The sequence below is a fragment of the Arvicola amphibius genome, chromosome 1 (assembly GCF_903992535.2).
Source record: "Arvicola amphibius chromosome 1, mArvAmp1.2, whole genome shotgun sequence".
Lineage (NCBI taxonomy): Eukaryota > Metazoa > Chordata > Mammalia > Rodentia > Cricetidae > Arvicola > Arvicola amphibius.
Genome location: NC_052047.1, coordinates 129,822,640 through 129,844,002, shown reverse-complemented (window position 1 = coordinate 129,844,002; position 21,363 = coordinate 129,822,640). Strand labels below are relative to the sequence as shown.

Sequence of the window (21,363 nt, the reverse complement as noted above, 5' to 3'; positions counted from 1 at the left end):
TGGTTTAGCTGACAATGAAGGATGGATATGCTCAGGCAAAGGCAGAAAAGGCAGTGTTTCTGGGAGGGGGTGGAGGCGGGGTTGCATCTTCTGAGAGTGGACAGACTTCTTCAGGTGAGAGCAAACCCTTGAAAATCTGAAGGTTCAAGGCTTTCAGCCTCAGTAGGGGCCTCTCACACACCCCCTGAGAGTTACAGGATCCATTCTTTACCAGCTGATGTCCTGACTATGACCACTGACCCTCCGAGGCTTGGTCTTGCATTTCCGCTGTAATCCGGCTAGTCTTACAACGGGGGCTTTGTCGTGGTTTTCTGCAGTGTGAGCTCTGTGGCTCTTGGAGAGCAGACTGTCTTCCAGGACACACTGGGGACCTTCAGAGTGTTTATGGGCTTCAGAAGCAGCCGGTCAATTTTATCACCGAGTTTGTTGTTTCTCTTCATCAGCTTATCCTGAGATTCTAAGAAGCTGATCAGTTTTATCATGGAGCTCATTCTTCTCCGTTGTTAGTTTATGCAGAGTTGCTAGGAACAACCAACCAGCGTCATTATTTTCCCTTTTTCTCCAAACTGTCCAAGTTTTACATATAGAGTCGCTAAATTTCCTTCTTTTTACAATCAGATGAGTCAGGATAATCAATGCATTTGTACCACCTGATAATTTGTCAAAGAGTTCATAAATGGTTTTTTACTGTTCATGCTTCTAGCAGAGTTTTCTTTAACTCAGCAAACTGGAAAGCTTGTTCCAGATACTTAAAACATTCATCCTTATACTTCTGTTGCTCCAGACCAACCGCCCCGTTTCCACAGGCTGTGTTAGTCAGTTCTCCAGAGGGTGGACAGATATATATATAAAAGGAATCTATTACTGCGGTTTCCAGGGTAAGGGCTGACTAGTCCAACAATGGCTGTCTCCTGCCAGAAAGATCCAGGGATCCAATAGTTGGCATCCCATGTGGCTGGATGTCTCAGCTGGTCTTCAGTAGACACTGGGAACCCGGAGGCTCTAACATCAGTGAAGGGATGACCTTGCTAGGGAGAGTGAGGGCAGGAAGCAGAAGCTTCATCCCATGTTCTTCACATTGGCTGCCAGCAGAAGGCATGACCTGGGTTTAGGGTGGATCTTCCCACTTTAAATGATCCAGTGAGGAAAACTCGGCCACTGGTGCCCCTGCTTGAATTTTGCTGATTCTGGTTGTGGTCAAGTTAACAGAAAGAGTTAACACAGTAGTCTAGGATGTAAGCCTCAGGTCTTAGATCACCGTGTGCGCCACCATGCTTGGTTCCCTGCAGTGCTGAGGATTGGATCTGGGGTTCGTGCATGCCAAGCCACGTCCGCAGCCTTGCTCTGCTTTCTGTAAGTGCCGGGAAAGATGCTCAGCAGCTTCCTGGGTTTCTTGCTTCATTCTTGCCCCCTTTGGCCCGAGTGTCTCTGCTGTGCAGTGGGCAGCCCTTCACAGGTCCACATCTGTTCACGGTGCCACCCCGGCAAGCCTTCTTGTCTGGCTCCTTCCATGCAGGATGCAGTCCCTGCTGCTGCACACCAGATGCCGTGAATCACGGTCTCACCTCTGAGGCTTCACTTCCTCTGTTTGCTATGCCACAATCCCTTCCTCTCCGCTCCCCTGTCAGGTTCCCCTTGTCTTTCAAACCTTGGCTTCACCATCGTGGTATCCTCTTGCCCTTTGACCTTCCAGTCTGAGGGCCTTGCAATGGTATGGTCAGCCGGAGACTCGACATCAGCCTGATGCTCCGTGAGGGCAGATGAGTCTCCCGATTCGGTGACACGGAGCTACGGTGTACTTACTGTCTCCTGGCACTGTTCTGGGCTCTGGGGGTGTAATGCTAACAAAAAGAAAAAACCCTGCCCTCAGGGAGCCTGCCCAGAGCATTGCAAGGCCTGGTATGAAGTCAGAAAGACACGCATCGTCCCATAAGGAAGAGGAGGCGTCTGGACAAGTGCATCTTGGGCATTTTCATTGCTGTGTGGCATTGTAGAGTGTGTGAACACAAAGTGAGAAAGCTGTAATGTCCCCAGGTGATACAGTCTTGTGGGACAGGTATACATGCTGCTTGTGGCTGATTGGAGTATTGTGTGTGGCTTGTGGGGTGCTTTAGAAAGCGTTTGCAGAGAGAGGGGAGAAAGAAGCAGTTGCAGTTTTAAACAGAGAGGTCAGAAGGGGCACTGCCAGGGCAGTGTTTGAAGAAGACCCCGGAGGAGATGAGGCTCTAAAGCTTGTGAAGGTCTGTGGAAATACTGTCTAGTGTCGTGGGCAGAGGGAACGGCCAGTGTGACAACCCTGAGCGAGGATGTGCCGGGCAGCGAGGTCGGTGTCGCTGGAGCTGAAGGGAGAAGTGAACATGGGAAGTGAGTTCATGTGAAGCCAGCCTCATGGCAGGGCGAGCATATGTCTAGCACTCAGACTGGGGGACATTAGCAGATTGTCGTTACAGTTGATGTGTTTACATTTATGTGTTGTGCACGTGCTATCATGTGCACATGTGCTGTGTATGCCAGTGGAGGTCAGGGGGCAGCCCGGACATGTGTGTGCCCAGGACTGTACACCATGGAGGTCAGGGGGCAGCCTGGACATGTGTGTGCCCAGGACGGTACACCATGGAGGTCAGGGGGCAGCCTGGACATTGGGTACCCAGGACGGTACACCATGGAGGTCAGGGGGCAGCCTGGACATTGGGTACCCAGGACGGTATACCATGAAGGTCAGGGGACTGCCTGAAGGAGACGGTTTTCTCCTTCCACCACGTGGGTACCCAGGACGGAACTCAGGTCATCAGGTTTGGTGGCAAGCACCATCACTTGTTGAAACATCACCATCTCTGCATTTAATAGTGTGTGTGTGAGTGTGTGTGTGCGTGTGTGCGTGCATGTGTGTGTGCGTGTGTGTGTGTGCAATGCCACAGTATGCAAGTGGAGATCAGGCGACAGCTTTTGGGGGTGTCCTTCCTCCACAGGGGTTCTGGGGATAGAACTCAGGTCCTCGGGCTTAGTGCAGTGTTCCTCACCTTCCTAAGGCTGCCACCCTTTAATGCAGTTTGTGCTGTGGTGACCCCAACCATAAAATTATTTTTGTTGCTATTTCATAACTGTAATTTTCCTACTGTTATGAATCATAATGTAAATATCTATGTTCTCTGGTGGTCTTAGGCAACCCCTTTGAAAGGGTTGTACGACCCCTAAAGAGGTTGTGACCCACAGGTTGAAAAATGCTGGCTTAGAGGTGATGCCTTTATCTACTGAGTCATTTTGCCAGTCTAATCAATGTTTATTAAACCTCAGAGTGGTCTACTACTACTCTGTCTGGACACCTTCATGGCTCCCCATGCCTCGGACTTGCGTACTGAAAGCTCCCAAAGCAATACTGAAGTGCTTTGACTTTTAGGCCTATGAGTATAGGATTTGCTTGGTATATATAATCTTGACTGTGTTGACAATTAAAAATCTAGACTCCTGACTGCCATTGAAAGTAGGAATTCTGAAACATAGAGTGTGCTTCCCAGAGAGCTTATCACTAAGCGCCTAGGGATACTGGCTACTCCTATGTGGATGAAGTTTGGAGCTGTTAATTCTTCCCCTTTAGTGTTGGTCCCTTGTGTGGCCTCAGGCTGCTGGCCCATCTGCCTTACCTCTCACTCAGTTCTGGTAATAGCTGTTTTCTGGTCCCTCGGGCCCCACGCTGCCGTGTCCTCCGGTCCCTCGGGCACCATGCTGCCATTGTCCTCCCGTCCCTCGGGCACCATGCTGCCGTGTCCTCTGGTCCCTTGGGCCCCACACTGCCACTGCCCTCTGGTCCCTTGGGCCCCACACTGCCACTGCCCTCTGGTCCCTTGGGCCCCACGGGCCCCATGCTGCCGTGTCCTCTGGTCCTTCCGGAACCATGCTCCCTGTCTTTACCTGTAGAGCTCATCCACGAAGTTCTTCAGCACTGCAGACAAGGACCTGTCCATGTGGCTCCTGCCCACTTCTCTTGCCCTTCTCCCCGGAATTCTCTACCTAACTTTCGTTTTGTTTTATTGGTTTTTTTGAGACAGGGATTCTCTGTGTAGCCCTGGCTGTTCTGGAACTAGTTCCATAGACCAGGCCGGCCTCAAACTCACAGAGATCCACCTGCCTCTGCCTCCTGAGTGCTGGGATTAAAGGCGTACGCCACCACTGCCAGCACTTCTTCCTAATTTTTAACACTGAAGTTGAGCCATAATCTCAGTAGAAAGGTCAGGTGTTCAGGGCCATCCTCAGCTATACAGTGAGTTTGAGGCCAGCATGGGGTGTGTGAACACAATTTAAAAAAAAAATTAAAAAACCAAACATTAAAGCTGCCTGGGCTTCTGTCACTGAGCCGCTGCCATGCCTCTGGCTGGAAAGCTCTTCCAATCCCGCCCCTTCCAGCAAACACTTACCTTTCAGGCCTTGGGGTCGCACCTCCTACTGGGTGGTTCCTTGACCTCCCAACCAAGTCAGATCCTGAGCACGCCAGCCACTGTACTCCCCATGTGGTTGGGTCTCTTCCTTCCTCTGTCAGTAGAAGGCCACATCTGCCCTTCAGGGCACAGTGTAGGTGACAGTCAGGTTTCATCAGAGGAGATTGCCAGTGATACATGTGTTAAGGATAAACAGACAAGACCGAGCGCATCTTCTTCACTGGTGAAGTCCTTCTTGTTCTCAGGTTACATTTCCGATGCGATGTCAGGGTTAGAGACAATAGAGATGTAGCTCGTCTAACAGAGCGTTTGCCTGACATGTGTGAAGTCCTGGGTTCAATCCCCAGACTTACATCATGTAAACCAGGCAGGGTGGTCATTCTTGGCTTCATAGCAAGTTTCAGATATGTGCCAGTCCCTCACCTGGAGTCCAGGTGAGTCAGTCTCTCTACACATGTGCACTCAGGCTTCTACTGTTGTGTCCGTCTTTGTCCTCTCGGAGGCTCTCCGCAGAGATGAGGTGATCACGGAGCGTTAGCCGAGGGCTATCTAGCTTATCATGGTTTAGTGGTTCTTCATCTTGTGATTACGTGTCCTTAAAACATACACTCTTCAACTGGCAGAAGCCTGCCATCAGTTAGGGTGTCTGTAGGCTGTGAAAACAGGGGTGTTGCTGACTGGTGACCCCTAAGTCCCCATGGAAGAGAGACAGCACAATAACCTTCCCATCCCCTCAACCTCGGCTGTGGACTTGTGGACTTTCAGGGTGTCTGTCTTGTCTTCTGCTCCCACGGGTAGAACAGCCCCGAGTGGTATGTGATGGGGATGCAGAGCAGGGTTGAGGTTGTTCTTAGATTCACACTGACTTGTCCTTCGGACAAGTCACATTGCCTGTCTAGATCTTAGCTACGCCAAACAAAATGTGGAGCCAATGTTCTTTTCCTCAATTTTGGTGTCATCTGCATGAATTTTGTCAGGAATACTGTGAGTCAAGTTCCAGGCCTGAGGATCTGTGACTCGGTCGTCGTGAGGCGGGCTCTTGCTGTGTAGTCCAGGCTACACTGGGTCAACCATCCTCCCGACCCAGCCTCCCACAACTCTGGGCTTCTAGTCCAGTCCCTCGCTCTTTCATCGTTACATTTACTGCTATATTTGAATTTCTTGCACTGGTATGCCCACTCGAGGGAGTTTATTTAGGAAATGCAATAGTAAAATCAAACATGTTGTAAAATCTGTAATGAGCCTGGTTGGAGTTTTCATGTATTTTAAGAACTTGGGAAGGAGTGGGTGGAAGATGCTCATGGACTCATCAACCAACCATCGACTGCCTCTCCTTGGAGGGGTTGAGCTTGTAGAGGGAGGGACTGGCTCAGTTTCCTGCTCAGCCTTTATGGAACCAGAAAACATAGGCAGGTGTGGCCCAGCTGCCCGAGCAGAGGGTGAGGCAGCCACTCCTGCCGAGCTCACCCCAGCCTCGGTTTCCCTGCAGCTTGACTGGTACAGATTAGACACCCACCCCCATAGTGGCTCCCTAAACCACCGCTGTGGCCCTGGGCGGCATCTGAGGCCCTGCTGGGCCCTGGTTTTCCAGGCTGTGCTGGATGAGGACAGCTGGTGTCCAGTCCAGGTCCCTGGTCTTCTGATGCCCTGCTGCAGTCCAGGTCCCTGGTCTTCTGATGCCCTGCTGCAGTCCAGGAAGTGGGCTGAGAAAGTTAGTTTGGCCTGTGGAGCGGCGCTTTCTCACTCTCTTGCCCAGTGAACTGAGGCAGAGTTGTTAAGCACAGTCCTGGATTCCTGTCTCTGCTCTGGAGGCTGGGTCAGCGCCTTCCCTCCTCCACTTCCTTTCTCCCTGCTTCTTCTTCCCTTCCTTCTCACAGACTCTTCCCTCCTTCCTAGTGCTGGAATTTCAGGATGTCTCAGGATTACTGGTTTCAGTGGTGCTGGGGATGGAACCCAGGGCCACCTGAGCTACATCTCCTGCTCCAGCTGCCCTCCGCCCTCGGTGCTGAGGATGGAACCCGGGATCTCAAACATGCCAAGCAAGCGAGCACCCTGCCTGTGGGCTACACCCATAGTAGTAGCTACTGTCTGTTTTCTGGTCCGTGTGTGTGTGTGTGTGTGAGAGAGAGAGAGAGGGGGGGGGGGGAGGGAGAGACAGAGAAAGTGTGTGTGTGTGTGAGTGAGAGAGAGAGAGAGTGCACGCGTACGTGCGTGTGTGGTGTATCCCTCTTCATATGCCTCTCCGGGTTATTTTTTGAGACAGGGCGTCCACTGGACCCAGAACTCCTCAGTCTTGTTAGGTTGGTCGCCAGAGAGTTCCAGGGTTCTGCTCTCTTTCCTCCAAGCACTGAGGTAGAAAGAAGATACTCCCTGCCATGCCCAACTTTTACGTGTGTGGTAAGAGGATCACCAGTCTGAGACTATCCTAGGCTACATACGGAGATCATGTCTCAAAAAAGTAAATACAGAGTTGATGAAGATAGCTCATTTGGCAGAAGCAGCTGCCACACAAGCCTAATGCCAGAGTCCAGTCCTCGGCTCCTGCAGGGCTGTGCATGACTCTCTCTCTCTCTCTCTCTCTCTCTCTCTCTCTCTCTCTCTCTCTCTCTCTCTCTCTCTCTTTCTCTCTCTCTCTCTCTCACACACACACCACATACTTTAACACGCTTTAAAAATCTTTAAATCTCAGGACTGGAGACATGGCTTAGCAGCTAAGATCACTGGCTGCTCTTCCAGAGGACCCAGTATCAATTCCCAGCTTCTACATGGCAGCTCACAACTGTCTGTAACCCCAGGTCCAGGGTGTCTGACACCCTCACACCAGTGCACATAAAATAAAATTAAATAAATTATTTAAAAACTTTAAAGCTCACTGGGTGGTGGTGGCGTACACCCTTAATCCCATCACTCATGAGGCAGAGGCAAGCAGATCTCTGTGTGTTCGAGGCCAACCTGGTCTACAGTGCGAGTTCCAGGACAGGCTCCAAAGCTACGGAGAAGCCCTGTCTTGAAGGATAGCACACGCTAGTGTTGTCAGCAGGGACTGCAGATGGCAGCTATAGAGTTTTTTCCTGCTCTTGCCGCTTTCTCTTGGCCTTGTTATGTTACCAAGGATGGCCTCCGAGTCCAGCACAGTTATCCTCCTGTGTCGGCCTGCCTAATGCTGGACCACAGGTGTGCAACGTGTCTGCCGAAACACTACCTTTAGCCAGGTTGGGCTACATAAAACCCTATCTCAAAACCAACTAAACAGACTAACCCCAGAATAGTAACGGACTCGGAAGGTCAGCACCAGGTCACTGCAGGGGTTGGATTTGCAAGGACACCTCTGCGCCCTTCAAGCCTAGCGTGCCCCTCCTACTCTTTCCCTGTGACTGTCAGCTGCCACAGGCAGTGAAAACGCTGTCACGATTGCAAGGTGAGGTGTGGCAGGGGGTCTGGAGAGATGGCTCAGTGGTGCCGAGCACTTGCTCGTCCTGCAGAGGACCCGGGTTTGGTTCCTAGACCCACATGAAGGCTCACAACCATCTGTAACTCAAGTCCCAGGGAGTTGGCCTCTGAGGGCACCCAGTACACATGTGGTGCATATACATACATGTAGGAAAGCATCCATACATGTAAAATAATATCTAATACATTTTTTAAAAGTGAGACCCGGAAGCTGAGAAGAAAGGAAGGAAAATAGAGGCTGTAAGAAAGAGAGCTGGGAGGTGGCGCATGCCTTTAATCCCAGCACTTGGGAGGCAGAGAGAGGCAGGTGGATCTCTGAATTAGAATTCAGCCTACAAAGTGAGTTCCAGGACCACACAAAGAAACCCTGTCTCAAAAACAAAGCAAACAAATACCTTTTCCAGTTATATTCATTTCATTTTGATGTAATAAGTTGTCATATATTTAGTGGCTTAACACAGCACGGATGGCTGCTGTGGTGGCCTATGCTTGCAGTCACAGCACTCGCTCTGGACAGTGCGACAGGAAGGTCACAAAACAAATAAAAACATATTTATTATGTTATAGCTCTGTAGGTCAGGTGTCCCACCCTGGTTTCTGTTGGTGTGGCCCTGTCTGTGTGTATTCCTATCTGGAGGCCTTACGGGGAAATCTGTCGTTGCTCTTTCTGGCTTGTGAGACTCCCTGCACTCCTTGGCTCATGGCTCCTTCACCATTTGCATCTGCCTTTCCAAACTCATGTTTCCTCTGATCCCAGCCAGAACTAACTCTGATTTCAGAGACCCTTGGGCTTCAAGGAGATCACTAGGATAGTCCAGGATAATCTCCCCAACATAATATCCTTCATCACCTACAAAATTCCCAGCTCGTGTAGGTCACGGCTTGATCAGCTGGTATTCCTGGTGTGTCACTTTCTATTGACAAAGAATTTAGCCCTGTGCAAGCTCAAATGTGACCAAACGGGTCTCCCATCTCTTTTTTGTTTGTTTGTTTTGTTTTTTGAGACAGGATTTCTCTGTAGCTTTGGAGCCTGTCCTGGAACTTGCTCTGTAGACCAGAGCTGGCCTCGAACTCATAGAGATCCACTTGCCTCTACCTCCCAAGTGCTGGGATTAAAGGCATGCTCCACCACCACCCAACCGCCCATCTTTTCTTTTCAGGTTTGTTTCTTTCTTTTTTTTTTTTGGTTTTTCGAGACAGGGTTTCCCTGTAGTTTCTAGAGCCTGTCCTGGAACTAGCTCTTGTAGACCAGGCTGGCCTCGAACTCAGAGATCCCTCTGCCTCTGCCTCCCGAGTGCTGGGATTAAAGGCGTGCGCCACCACCGCCCGGCTTCAGGTTTGTTTCTTATAGTCATTGCCAGTTAGAATAGTCAGGGTTCAATCAGTGTGGTGGTTTGAATGTAATTGGTCACCATAATCTCATAGGGAGTGGCTTTCTTGGGAGGTATGACCTTTTTGGAGGACGTGTGTCACTGTGGGGGTGGGCTTTGAGGTGTCCTATGCTCAGGGAACAACTCAGTGTTTCAGTTGACTTCCTGCTGCCTACAAGATGTAGGACTCTCAGATACTTCTCCAGCACCACATCTGCCTGCCTGCTGCCATGCTCCCTGTCATGATGATAACAGACTGAACCTCTGAAACTGTAAGTGAGCCACCCCAATTAAGTGTTTTCCTTTGTAAGAGTTGCCATGGTCATGGTGTCTCTGCACAGCACTAGAAACCCTAACTAAGACAGCCAGGAAGCAGAACTACGACAGGAAAGTTTAGCATACAGAATTGTCTTGGGGTGTCATGGCAAGCATTTACATTCTCAGCATCTGGAAGACTGAGGCAGGAAGATCACAAGTTCAAGGCCAATCCAATCTGGGCTGTGATAGTGAGACCTTGCCTCAAACAAACAAAAGAATTATAAATAAATGTTTTGAATGATTTGGCCACAAAGAGCCAAAAAATTCTAGAGAATGCGTAAGTTACAGATATCAGGATTGGTCACCGTCCCTAAAGCTGAGTTAGGACTAAGATTTACTTGAAAGAATGTGACAGTTTAGTCACTCACTTTCCTCAGTAGTGGAATGTCGTCGTCAGTGTCAGGTGGAGCTGCCTGGAACCAAGGACTGTGGCAAGCGTGCTTTGCTGGGCTCTAACAAAGCCAGACTGACATCCCCATGTGACCTGCTTGAGGAATGCCTGCGTGTCTTTCCCAGCCCCACTGGAAAGGATCAAAGACTTTCGAAAGACATGTCAGTACAGGACTCAGGCACCGGCCACACATTCTCAATGAGATACAAGACTGGGGGAAGCTGCAAGACACACAGGTGGTCCAGTGCTTATGAGACAGTTGCTATAGAAACCGAGCACTGGAGAAAGACTGCTGTGCCACAGCTCAGCACTAGAGAAAGCGGCATCAAGGTCAAGGTGTGGTGTGTGTACCGAGATGTCCAAGCGTCAGAAATCTGTGCTTGCAAATGCAGGATACGGTCTGGATTTTGTATGTTGGGAGAGGAAGCATGGAAAGGGGAGCGCTCTTTGTTCCTGACATCCATGTAAAGAAGGGGACCACCAGGATGTCCCCATCTACTGGCCCAGCCAAACTGCAACCAAAGACAAGAGCAATGAAAGCTCAGCAGGACCAGAACCAGGCAGAGCAGATCCTTCCTCTTACAGTGTTCCTCCAGCGCCCTCTGCTGACCAAGCTTCATGTCGTGCTCTGAGCCCATGATCAGTCTCGAAGAAGGTACTGGAAGACAAGCAACAAAGTGACCCACAGACTGAGAGCCAGTGTGGGAGCAAGGGAGGGCTCAGTAAAAGGCTTGGAAACTTCTATCTAGAATACCCATGAAATATCATGTCCCCGAAGAAAACAGATTAATTAATGTGAGCATATTGTCATCTATGCATCAGTCTGGCCCAGAGAGAAGTTACTCGGATTCTGGAGGATAATTGAAGAGGACCATAAACTCTATCAGGTGATGACACCGATTGCAGCTGCCATATTAAGTACATATTTCTTGCAAATCAGTATGGCTCTTGGTATTTGGTATGAAGCCAGCGTCCTGACCCTTTTTCCATACAAAGTATATCAATCAAAAGAAGGGTTTCAGGCCATCTTTGGTTACAAAAGGAAAACCTGTGCCCTGCAGAATCCTAGGGCTCATACTTGTGGATTAGGCAGTTTCATATTTGTGAACATGAGCCCTCTAATGTCAAAGTCAAGCTGTATCTCACACAGTCTACTCCACCTAAAAAAGATCTGATTCTCGGAGGCCTATTTGTATATCAGAGGTAACATACTGGATATCACCAGTGGAGTTGCCCACAGGGACCAGAGCTTGCCAAGGCTCCCAAACAAGCCCACGCTGCAGTCCATGCTGTTCTGGTTGGCACTTGTGACCCGGCCCATTGAGACTCAGTATCTGTGCAAACGACAGCACTTGCCTCTAGACTGGCCAGTGGAAGGACTCATCTCAGAGTCAAAAGATTTATTTATTTATTTATTTATTTATTTATGAGACAGAGTCTCACTGTGTATCTCTGGTTAGTCTGGAACTCACTATATAGACCAGGCTGGACTTGAACTCACAGAGATCCTCCTGCCTCTGCCTCCCCAGTGCTGGGATCGACTCTATGTTACCAATTCAAGAGTTTTTAAAATTATCATTTAATTTTATGTATATGACTGTTGTGCCTGCATGTATGTCTGTGTACCACTTTCTTGTGGAGACGAGAAGAAGGGGCCAGGCCTGGAGTTAGTTACAGATGGTTGTGAGTGACCATGTGGGTGTTGGGAATGGAACTCAGTTCCCGTGAAAGAGCAGCCAGTGCTCTTAACTGCTGAGCCATCTCTCCAGTGCTCTCTCCTTTAAAAAAATATTCATGCATTTCATTTTATGTATATGAACTTTTTGTTGTTATGTGTGTGATTTGTGCCTTTGGTGGCCAGAAGAGGGCCTTGGGTCCCTTGGAATTGGAGTTGCAGGCAGTTGTGAGCCACTATATAGGAGTTGGGAACCAAACCCAGGTCCTCTGGAATGGAAGTAAGAGCTCTTAACCACAGAGCCATCTCTGCAGCACCCACTCCAAGCCCTTTTATAATGATAGCCCTTAACTTAATGTCAGCTGGAGCCATTATCACCCTGAGATTGGCTTGGTCTTTTGCTACTTCCTTGTTGCTGGTTGCTGAAACAGTACCGGCAGAAGCAGCTGTGGGAGGTATTGTCCCTCTCAGTTTCAGTCCGACCTGGTGGGGAGTGTGGCAAAGCTGATGGCAGGAGATGCTTGCAGCAAAGGCTTTTCACATCTCGGTAGGTCAAGAAAGCAGAGCTAGCTGGGCAGTGGCGCTGTATGCCTTTAACCCTGTTTTAATCCCAGCGCTCGGGAGGCAGAGGCAGGTGGATCTCTGAGTTCGAAGCCAGCCTGGTCTACAGAGTGAGTTCCACAGGATAGGCTCCAAAGCTACAGAGAAGCCCTGTCTCAATAAACCTAAAAAGAAAGAGGAAGGGAGGGAGGGAGAGGGAGAACCAAAGAAAGAGAGAGAGAGAAAGAAAGAAAGAAAGAAAGAAAGAAAGAAAGAAAGAAAGAAAGAAAGAGAAGAGAAGGGAAGGGAAGGGAAGGAAAGGGAAGGAAAGGAAGCAAGCAGAGATAGGCTGGAGGCCGGATATCCTTGAATACCTGTCTTTGGAGGCCTGTGATAGCCAACCAGACCTCATGTCCAAAGGATCTGTAGCCTCCCAAACAGTGCCACTGGCTGGGGACTAACTGCTCAAACCATGAGCTGTGAGAGACTCTAACCAGAGCACAGAAGCAGCCCGTGTGTCACAGCCCTTATCATCTGCATGTGAAGTGTCCGCTGTGTACTCCAGCCTGGCCTGGAGACGTGCGTCCAGCTGGAAGGCCGAGTCACTGACCGTCAGAGGTTATCTTTTCTGTTCCCTGCCCACCGTGAGATGAGGTTAGCAGGTCTGTGCCTCCGTACCCTCCCATGTCACTCTACCTCAAGACAAATCCAGAAACAATAGTGCCAATGACTGTGGACTGGAGCCTCTGAGACTGTGAGACAATGAACGTTTCTTCCTCCTCATCCTCCTCTTCATCGAGACAGCATTTCTCTGTGTAGCCCTGGCTGTCGTGGAACTCGCTCTGTAGACCAGGCTGGCTGTGAACTCAGAGATCTGCCTGCCTCTGCCTCCTCAGTGGTGGCATTAAAGGGCCGTGACACCACCGCCCAGCTAAGCTTTTCTTCTTCTAAGTTGTTTTTCTCGGGAATTTTGTCACAGCATAAAAAACCCAACCACTAAAGTCTGTTAATTTTTTTTTTTAAATTACGATTGTGTGTGTGTTTACCACATCGTTGCATGAAGATCAGAGGACAGCTTAAGGGAGGTGTTTCTCTCCGTCCGCTGTGTGGGTCCCAGGGATTAAACTCAGGTCCATAGGCTTGATGGCAAGCACCGTTGCCCACTGAACCATCTCTCTGGCTCTGGCTTTTATTTTTTTCCTCACTTTATTGCTTCTTAGAAGCCAGAATAGGAAATGAGGTTGTTTCAACACAGGCAGGTGGCTCAGGACAATCCTGTCATTTCCAGTGGACTAACATCTCACTCTGGTAGGGCTGTTAGGACAAAGGAACACACACAGTTTAGTAGCAGAAACTTATTTTTGTTGTTGTTTATAAGACAAACATTTCATAAATTGGTTAGCGGGGATGTGTAATTCATGGTACGAAACTGTTAAGAGGGGTGGCCGCAGAATGGTAAAGGTAGATGCTGAAGATGCCATCACCTCCTTCATCTTCCGTCAAAGATTCTGTCACATTTCTCTGCCTCCTTCCTTACAGCTTTAGAAGCAATGTATGTCTTCCTTTGTTGTCAGACTTTCTTTTCGGACCACCAGCTCCCATATAATGACACAGAGACTTTTTACTAATTATGAATGCTTGGCCTTTAGCTTAGGCTTTTCCCCAACTGGCTCTTATAACTTAATTAACCTGTTTCTAGTCATCTACATCCTGCCATGTGGCTCGTTACCTCTCCTCCATATTGTACGTCTGACTTCCTCAGTGTCCTGCTGGCGTCTCTGCCTCTCTTCATCCCAGAATTCCTATCTCTGTGTGGAAGTCCCACCTCTTCTCTCATGCTTAGCTATTGACCATTTGTTCTTTTTTTTTTTTTTTTTTTTTTTTGACAGGGTTTCTCTGTAGCTTTGGAGCCTGTCCTGGAACTAGCTCTTGTAGACCAGGCTGGTCTCGAACTCACAGAGTGACCATTTGTTCTTTATTAAACCAATCAGCTATTTCAGGCAGGTAAGATAAACCAGCAACACAGTCACAATCACCGGTGTGATACAATATCCCATAACATTCCTTTAGTTAATTCACCAGCCCACTGAGCTCTCGTTCAAGAGCTTTGTCCTGGGGCCGGGCAGTGGTGGCGCACGCCTTTAATCCCAGCACTTGGGAGGCTGAGGCAGGTGGATCTTTGTGAGTTTGAGGCCAGCTTGGTCTACAAGAGCTAGTTCCAGGACAGGCTCCAAAGCTACAGAGAAACCTTGTCTCGAAAAACCAAAAAAAAAAAAAAAAAAAAAAAGAGCTTTGTCCTTAACCTCACCATATGTGATGTCAGTCACCCCTGCAACGTCTTGAACTGTCACAACAGGTCGTTTCTTTCAGCCGAAGCCTTTGTATGCCGTCTTTGCAGCTTGCCTGCCTTTGCCAATGGCACGGCCCCAATAACCATATGAAACACCAGAGGGGTCAACCATATAGAGCTGTAAGACCCCAACATGGAACTTGCCTAAAGGTCTAAGAACACTGTAGAGTGTACAAGCCTGTATGGCTAGTCGTTCCGTCTGTGAAATGTTCTAGAGTCTTACAGCCAAAGTTAGATCTAAAGTTGGCAGTGTTTTCTCTTGTTATGTCTGCTAACAAATGAATATCTGCCAACAAACCTATGTTATATATAATTCCAACATGTTGGTTAGCATTAGAAAGTCGTTTGTTGGAGCCTCCTCCGTGGAGTTTGGAAAGGACTAGCTTTTCTACCCCAAGGCAACGCTCTCTTTCCTTCTGCTGCTCATAGCTGTACTGAGTCCCATGGCCTTCATGGTGTACTCAACTGAAACCATCGGGAGAGTGTAGAGGCCAACCACCAAACCTGGTACCATTGGAGCTCATGGTGCCAACCCAGAGGCCTCAGAGGGCTTCTGTCTGAAGTGCCCTGCACAATTCTGAGGACTAGACGTCTAAGAAAGCTCTTAGCAGGTTAGTTTCTTCAGAGGCCTCTCTCCTTAGCTGTTTTCCTATGTCTTCCCACGGTCTTCCTTGGTGTGCTCTGTGTGCAGATTTCCTCAGCAATCATGTAGGATTAGAGTTGACCCTAAAGACTTTTTAATTCAGTTGTCAATTATTAAAGACCCTCTATCCAAATTATCTGAAATATTAGGAGTTAGGACTTCCACATGTGAGTCTGAGGGGAAGGTTCTGCTCAGTCCCCGACAGCCAGGATTGAGCAGATTTGCAGACATTATCCTACTGCCAGACCAAGAGCAGCCTTACCCATGGGACTTTGGGGACAAGGAGCACTTTCTATAGGTCGGCCAGCATGTGCAGCTCCCCTCCATGTCCCTGAAAGAGAGTAACTTAGCTGGCTTCACCAAGGCTGCTTGTGTTGAGAGTAGGTGTTGGCTTGTTGTTTTGGGGAAGGCTTAAGGAGTCCTAATCACCCCCTTCCTGCACCCCCAGCCCTGTTAGAGGTAATGAATGATTTAACCATCTGTTTCTCACAGGCCACAGGTCTCCCCTAGCAAACCTTGGAACTTGGGGAAACAGGGCAGAATGTAAATAGAATCCCCTTTTAGGGGAGAAATGAAGGCAAGATAGGTGTGAAGAAGTGTAATTCCTCCTTCCTAGCCGCCACCGTTTCCTCAGTCAGTCAGGAAGAGGCCTTTGGACTTTCCTCTGCACAAAAGGGACTGTGGCAACTGTGTTCTCTCCAGCTGAGCTCCTGTGTGAAGCAGTGTGTGTGTTTTCTCTTGCTGTTTACTGGACTGCCGGAAGCTAGGCTTTTTTTGTTTGTTTTTATGTGCGCTGGTGGTTTGCCCTCCTGTGTTTCTGAGTGAGGGTGTTCGGTCCCCTGGAACTGGAGTTACAGACAGCTGTGAGTTGAGTTGCCATGTGGGTGCTAAGAATTGAACCCAGGTTCTCTGGAAGATCTGTCAGTGCTCCTAACCACTGAGTCATCTCTCCAGCTCCTGGAGTGCACACCTTTAATCCCAATGCTCCAGAAGCAGAGGCAGGCTTTTATGTGTGTGTGTGTGTGTGTTTGTGTGTGTGTGTGTGTCCTTTGAAAATTGCATTCTCTGGTCTTCAAGTTTCTGAAGAAAATGTTCTTAACTTCTGAGCCATTTCTCTAGCCTCAGTTTTTGAGGCAGGGTCTTGTTTGTTGCTTAAGTCGGCACCCAAGTCCTGAGCTCAAGGGATATGCCTGTTTCATGCAAATATGCAGTATGTACCGGTCATAAGTCACACCCACCCACCCCCGACTCCCCCAGCTCCTCCTTGTGCCCCACCCATAACCCTCCAACTTCATGTTTATTTATTTATTTTCTTACTAATGACCCCGAGTCCAATTAGTGTTGCCCATATACACATGGGTGTGTGGCCATCCGCTGAGGCATGAACAACCTACTGGCAGCCACGTCCTCAGAGAATGACTGTCCCCTAACAGCCGTGAACTGCCGATAGTTTGTCCACCTCCCCCAGCCATGCTGGAATTGTACTTATTTTTTTATTTACTGGGTTTTGAGACAGGGTTTCTGTACCGCTGGCTGTCCTGGAACTCACTCTGTAGTCCAGGCTGGCCTGGAGCTCAGAGATCCACCTCACCTACCTCTGCCTCCCTCCCGAGTGCTGGGATTAAAGGTGTGTGCTCCCGCCCCCTAGCACCATACTGGAGCACGCCCTACCCCCTGGCACCATAATGAAGCACGCCCCACCCACTGGCACCATGCTGGAGCACGCCCCGCCCCCTGGCACCATACTGAAATACGCCCCACCCATTGGCACCATGCTGGAGCACGCCCCTCCCCCTGGCACCATACTGAAACACAACCCTCCCCAACTCCCCGGCACCATGCTGGAGCACGCCCTACCCCCCCAGCGCCCCCTGGCACCATGCTGGAGCACGCCCCGCCCCCGGCACCATACTGAGATTTTATTGGCTTGATCTTGTGCAGGTAACTACAGCTGGTGTGCGTTCACGTGTGCATTATCCATACCATGTCCAGATGCCCGCATTTCCTAGCTCTTCCTCCATCAGGGAGTGCTTGCGTTTACCCCCCGCCCCCTCCAGCCACAGTTGTTCTTGAGGTTTGATGGAAATTGATACAAATGATTTATTCTCAGCTACGCACTCACAGGAACTTATACTCTGTACTCTGACCAGTTATGTCTCTGCCTTAACCATTACCACTACTACAAACAGAAGCTTCTATGACCAAAGTTAAGAGCAAGAAGCATCAGAAATGTCTGGGTATAAACATAAATGTTTACAGTGCAGTTTGTATGATGCAATGCCAAGTCCATTTATTTAGCAGAACAACAGCAGGTGCGCCCCATCCCCAGCACCTGTGATCGCCCTAGCAGTGGGCTTTTGACCAGCTTGGAAGCGCTCCTGCAGAGCAGGCCTAATGGCCAATCAGAACATGCTCAGTTACCACTGCAGTCACGCCACAATGGCGCCAGTGGGCACATACTGCTAGGCAGGATGGCATTGTAGCCTGCAGGGTTCAGTGCTGGGTGAGACTTGGCAGCGTTTACCCCTCGGCAGCCTGCATAGCACCTTTTGGCCAATGTAAGCTGGGCAGCAGGGAGGGGACCCTCTGCACCTCCGTGACACCTGATGTAGAAATTTAATGCCAGGATTTAAAATGGCACCTTAATTACACCTTTGAACTCTCTTTGCGGTGGTTCTTAGACTGTGGCTTTGTCCCAGGGGACAGAACTCTCTGGGTGGGGCACATTTCAGAATGCTGCTGCAACACTAAGGAAGGTCTCTTGCCCCAGACCCAGAGCTTAGGTACAGACAAGCACAGAAGAAGAAAATACGGAGGAAGACCCAGCACAGAACACATCTGTTACAGTCTCTAGAGACCTCAGCCAGCTCCTCAGTTGGTGTGCACGGATCTATAATGTTTTGTTAGCCTGAGACGTGGTCTCACTCTGTGGTCTTGACTGATCTGGAACTTGCAAAGATCCACCTGTGCCTGCCTCTCCAAGCGCTGTGATTAAAGGCCTGTGCCACCATGCCTAGCCTATTTTGTATGGTTTTTTTTTTTTTTTTTTTTTGGTTTTTCGAGACAGGGTTACTCTGTAGCTTTGGAGCCTGTCCTGGAACTAGCTCTTGTAGACCAGGCTGGTCTCGAACTCACAGAGATCCGCCTGCCTCTGCCTCCCGAGTGCTGGGATTAAAGGCGTGCGCCACCACCGCCCGGCCTGTATGTTTTTTAAAAGATTTATTTATTGATATGTATGAATGTTTTGTCTGAATATACAATAAGTGCACCGTGTTCATTCCTGATGTGCACAGACACCAGAGCAGGTGGGGTCTCCTGGAACTGGAGTTACAGATGGCTGTGAGCCACCATATGGGTGCTGGGTGTTGAACCTCAGGTCCTCTGCAAGAGCAGCACGTGCTCTAAGCTCCCTGTTTTGTATGGCTTTTAAACAACTGTGAGGGCAGAGCGTTGACTCAGTGGTTGAGTGTGCTGGTCTGCAAGAGGACCTGAGTTTGGTTCCCAGCACCCACGTAAGGTGCTTCACAAGCCTGTGATTCCAGTTCCAAGGGATCCTACATCCTCTTCGGGCCCCCATAGGCACATGGTATGCACACACACACGAAAATATTTCGCAAGTTTTAGAAACTGGGCGTGGCTTTGTAACCCCAAGTGGTAGGGTGTGCTCCTTGGTCCAGCACTTGGGAGGTAGCTGGACTGAGACGATCAGGAGTTCAAGGTCATCCTTAGCTACAGAGTGTATTATGGTCAGCCTGGAATATATAAGATCTATCTTAAAGACAAAACTTCAAACACACAAAGGTGATCTAGCATATGGAATCCTGTGAACTTACCACTGAACTTTACTAGTTAGTGATTCACAGACACTAAGTCATGTCTCTTCTTATCATCATTAGTATCATAATTTGAAAAGATTTTTTAAATTTATAATTTTTTTCTTTTTAATTTTTTTTCAAGACAGGGTTTCTCTGTATAGCCTCAGCTGTCCTGGAACTAGCTCTGTAAACCAGGCTGTTCTCGAGCTCACAAAGAACCGCCTACCTCTTCCTTCTGAGTGCTGGGATCAAAGGCGTGTGCCACCATGCCTGGCCTCCTATGCTTTTGAGGACATCATATAAGCCTTTTGCCATTTTTAAAAAGTTTATTTTTGCTATGTGTGTTGATTGTTTTGCCGTGGGTGTCGGGTCCTCTGGAACTGGAGTTACAGACAGTCCTGAGCTGTCAAGTGGGTGCTGGGAATTGAACCCGGGTCCTCTGGAAGAGCAGTCAGTGCTCTTAACCACTGAGTCATCTCTCCAGCCCCGCCTTTTGCCATTTTTAATTAGGGTGTTTGATTTTCTTATTGAACTTTAGTTCTTTCTTTTTCTGGCAGGGCTGGGGACGGAACTGAGCATCAGTGTGCCAGACAAGCACTCTGCCATGGGCGACATCCTCGGCCCTGGATGCTCTTGAAGTATTGTGGATGAGGTCCCTTATTGAACCCAGGACTGTTCTTTCAGGGTTTGGAGCTCAGTGTTTTTTTTTTTAAGCTTCCCAGGTTGAGAACTGTAGGGTTCTTGAGTTGTCACAGCTTGGACAGTGACCACAATTAATGACCTTCTTTATCCTTGTGTCGTTGCACAGAGCATCCTTGAGATGCTTCCGCTTTCTGGTGTCAGCAGGATGCTGCAGACACATCTGTATTTTTTCTGTCTTAAGGAACTGAATCAGCTACCCTCTCTCGGCTCCTGTTGACTTGATAGTATTAGTGGTGTTGGTTGAGGGGAGGGAACAGGACAGCCAAGGTTGACGGGTGGAAAATGTTTTAAGGTAACTGCTCTCTGCCTTCCTTAAGATCTGTGGACTTGCCCTCCACACTGCAGCTGCTTCCATTCCTCCCGCCTTAAGGCTGAGCAAGCTGAGGCTGGACAAACGTGTGCCGCTGTCCAGGATTGCAGAGCGAGGAAGTGCTGGGACTAAGATTCAGCCCAGAGTGTCTGATTGCAGAAGCCACTCCTTCGCTCCTTCACCTCTCTAACCAGGCTGTCCTTCCGCTCTGTCTTCTCTCAGAAGACAGAGCTTAGGTTTAGTTGGTAGGGTGCCCTGGGATTCTTGTGGTGGGAAGAGACACCCATCACCCCATCATCTCATTGTCCTCTGACTTGTTCACACGTGCCTTCACTCCCATTCACACAAAACAAATAAGTGAGATTATTATTATTATTATTATTATTATTATTATTATTATTATTATTATGTTTGCTTTACTTTTGAGATAGGAACTCTCAGTGTAGCTTGGCTGTCCTGGAACTCACTCTGTAGACCAGGCTGGCCTTGAACTCACAGAGATCTACCTGCCTCTGCACCCCAAGTACTGAGATTACAGGCATGCACAACAACCACTCCTGGCTTTTTTTTTTTTTTAAAAGCCAGACTGTTGGTGCAAGTTTGTGTGTAAATGCTGAGGAGGTGGGGACAGGTGGAGCCAGACTAACCCAGTCTGGGGGCTGCAGGTTCATTGAGAGATCCTGTTTAAAAATAAGGTGTAGGGTGATTGAGGAAGACACCCAAGGGTCCACCTTGGCCTCCTCATGCACCTGCATACATGAACATGCACACACACAAACACAGACTCCGCTATTTGCAGTATTCTCTCTCCGCTTTCTCTGATAGTTCTGTTGTCTTCCCGGCTTTGTGCAGGGTAAGGAGAAGAGCGACTATCGGTGTTTTCTTCTCTCCTTGCAGGACTCTGGAGTGAGGATGACAAGGAGGGCCCTCCAGGAGAAAGGCTTGAAAACAGAGCCCCTCAGGAGGCTTCTGCCCAGGAGAGGCCTCCGGACAAATGTCCGGTCTGCTTCCACAGTGCCAGACACCAGAGCTCCGGGAGGTGGGAGCAAGGCCCAGAGGGCGCCCAGGACGATCCCACAGGGGAAGGGGAGGTGAGCGGGCCCATCCCGCAAGGTGAGGCCCTTAGGTCTTCTTTAGCTGCCCCAAGATCCACTCACCTACTCGCCCCCCTTCAGGGTGGAGAGCGCTTCAGAGGTGGATGCCTGCTGTGCATACTTGGAGGTAGGCAGCCAGCCCTCCGCCTGTCCCTAACCCTAAATCTGGAGCCATCTTGCTTGTTGTGGGTCCAAAACCGTGGGGCTTGGGGCAGGTCACACAAGGAGCACCTAAGGACACCGCTGGGTGATGCCTCGAAGCAACTTGAGTA

General features: G+C 49.3%; 1 protein-coding gene and 1 pseudogene across 1 annotated transcript in view; one reads left to right on the top strand and one right to left on the bottom strand.

The window, feature by feature from the left end:
* Positions 1 to 21,107, top strand: part of Bcl7c (BAF chromatin remodeling complex subunit BCL7C) — a 31,939-nt gene extending 10,832 nt beyond the window's left edge. Inside the window, exon 6 of the mRNA XM_042054257.1 lies at positions 20,895 to 21,107. Coding sequence (XP_041910191.1) covers positions 20,895 to 21,092 — 198 coding nt within the window. The 3' untranslated portion in view covers positions 21,093 to 21,107. The remainder of the gene's footprint in view (positions 1 to 20,894) is intronic.
* On the bottom strand, positions 11,123 to 15,041 carry LOC119826631 (annotated as a pseudogene).
* Positions 21,108 to 21,363: the final 256 nt, after the last annotated feature.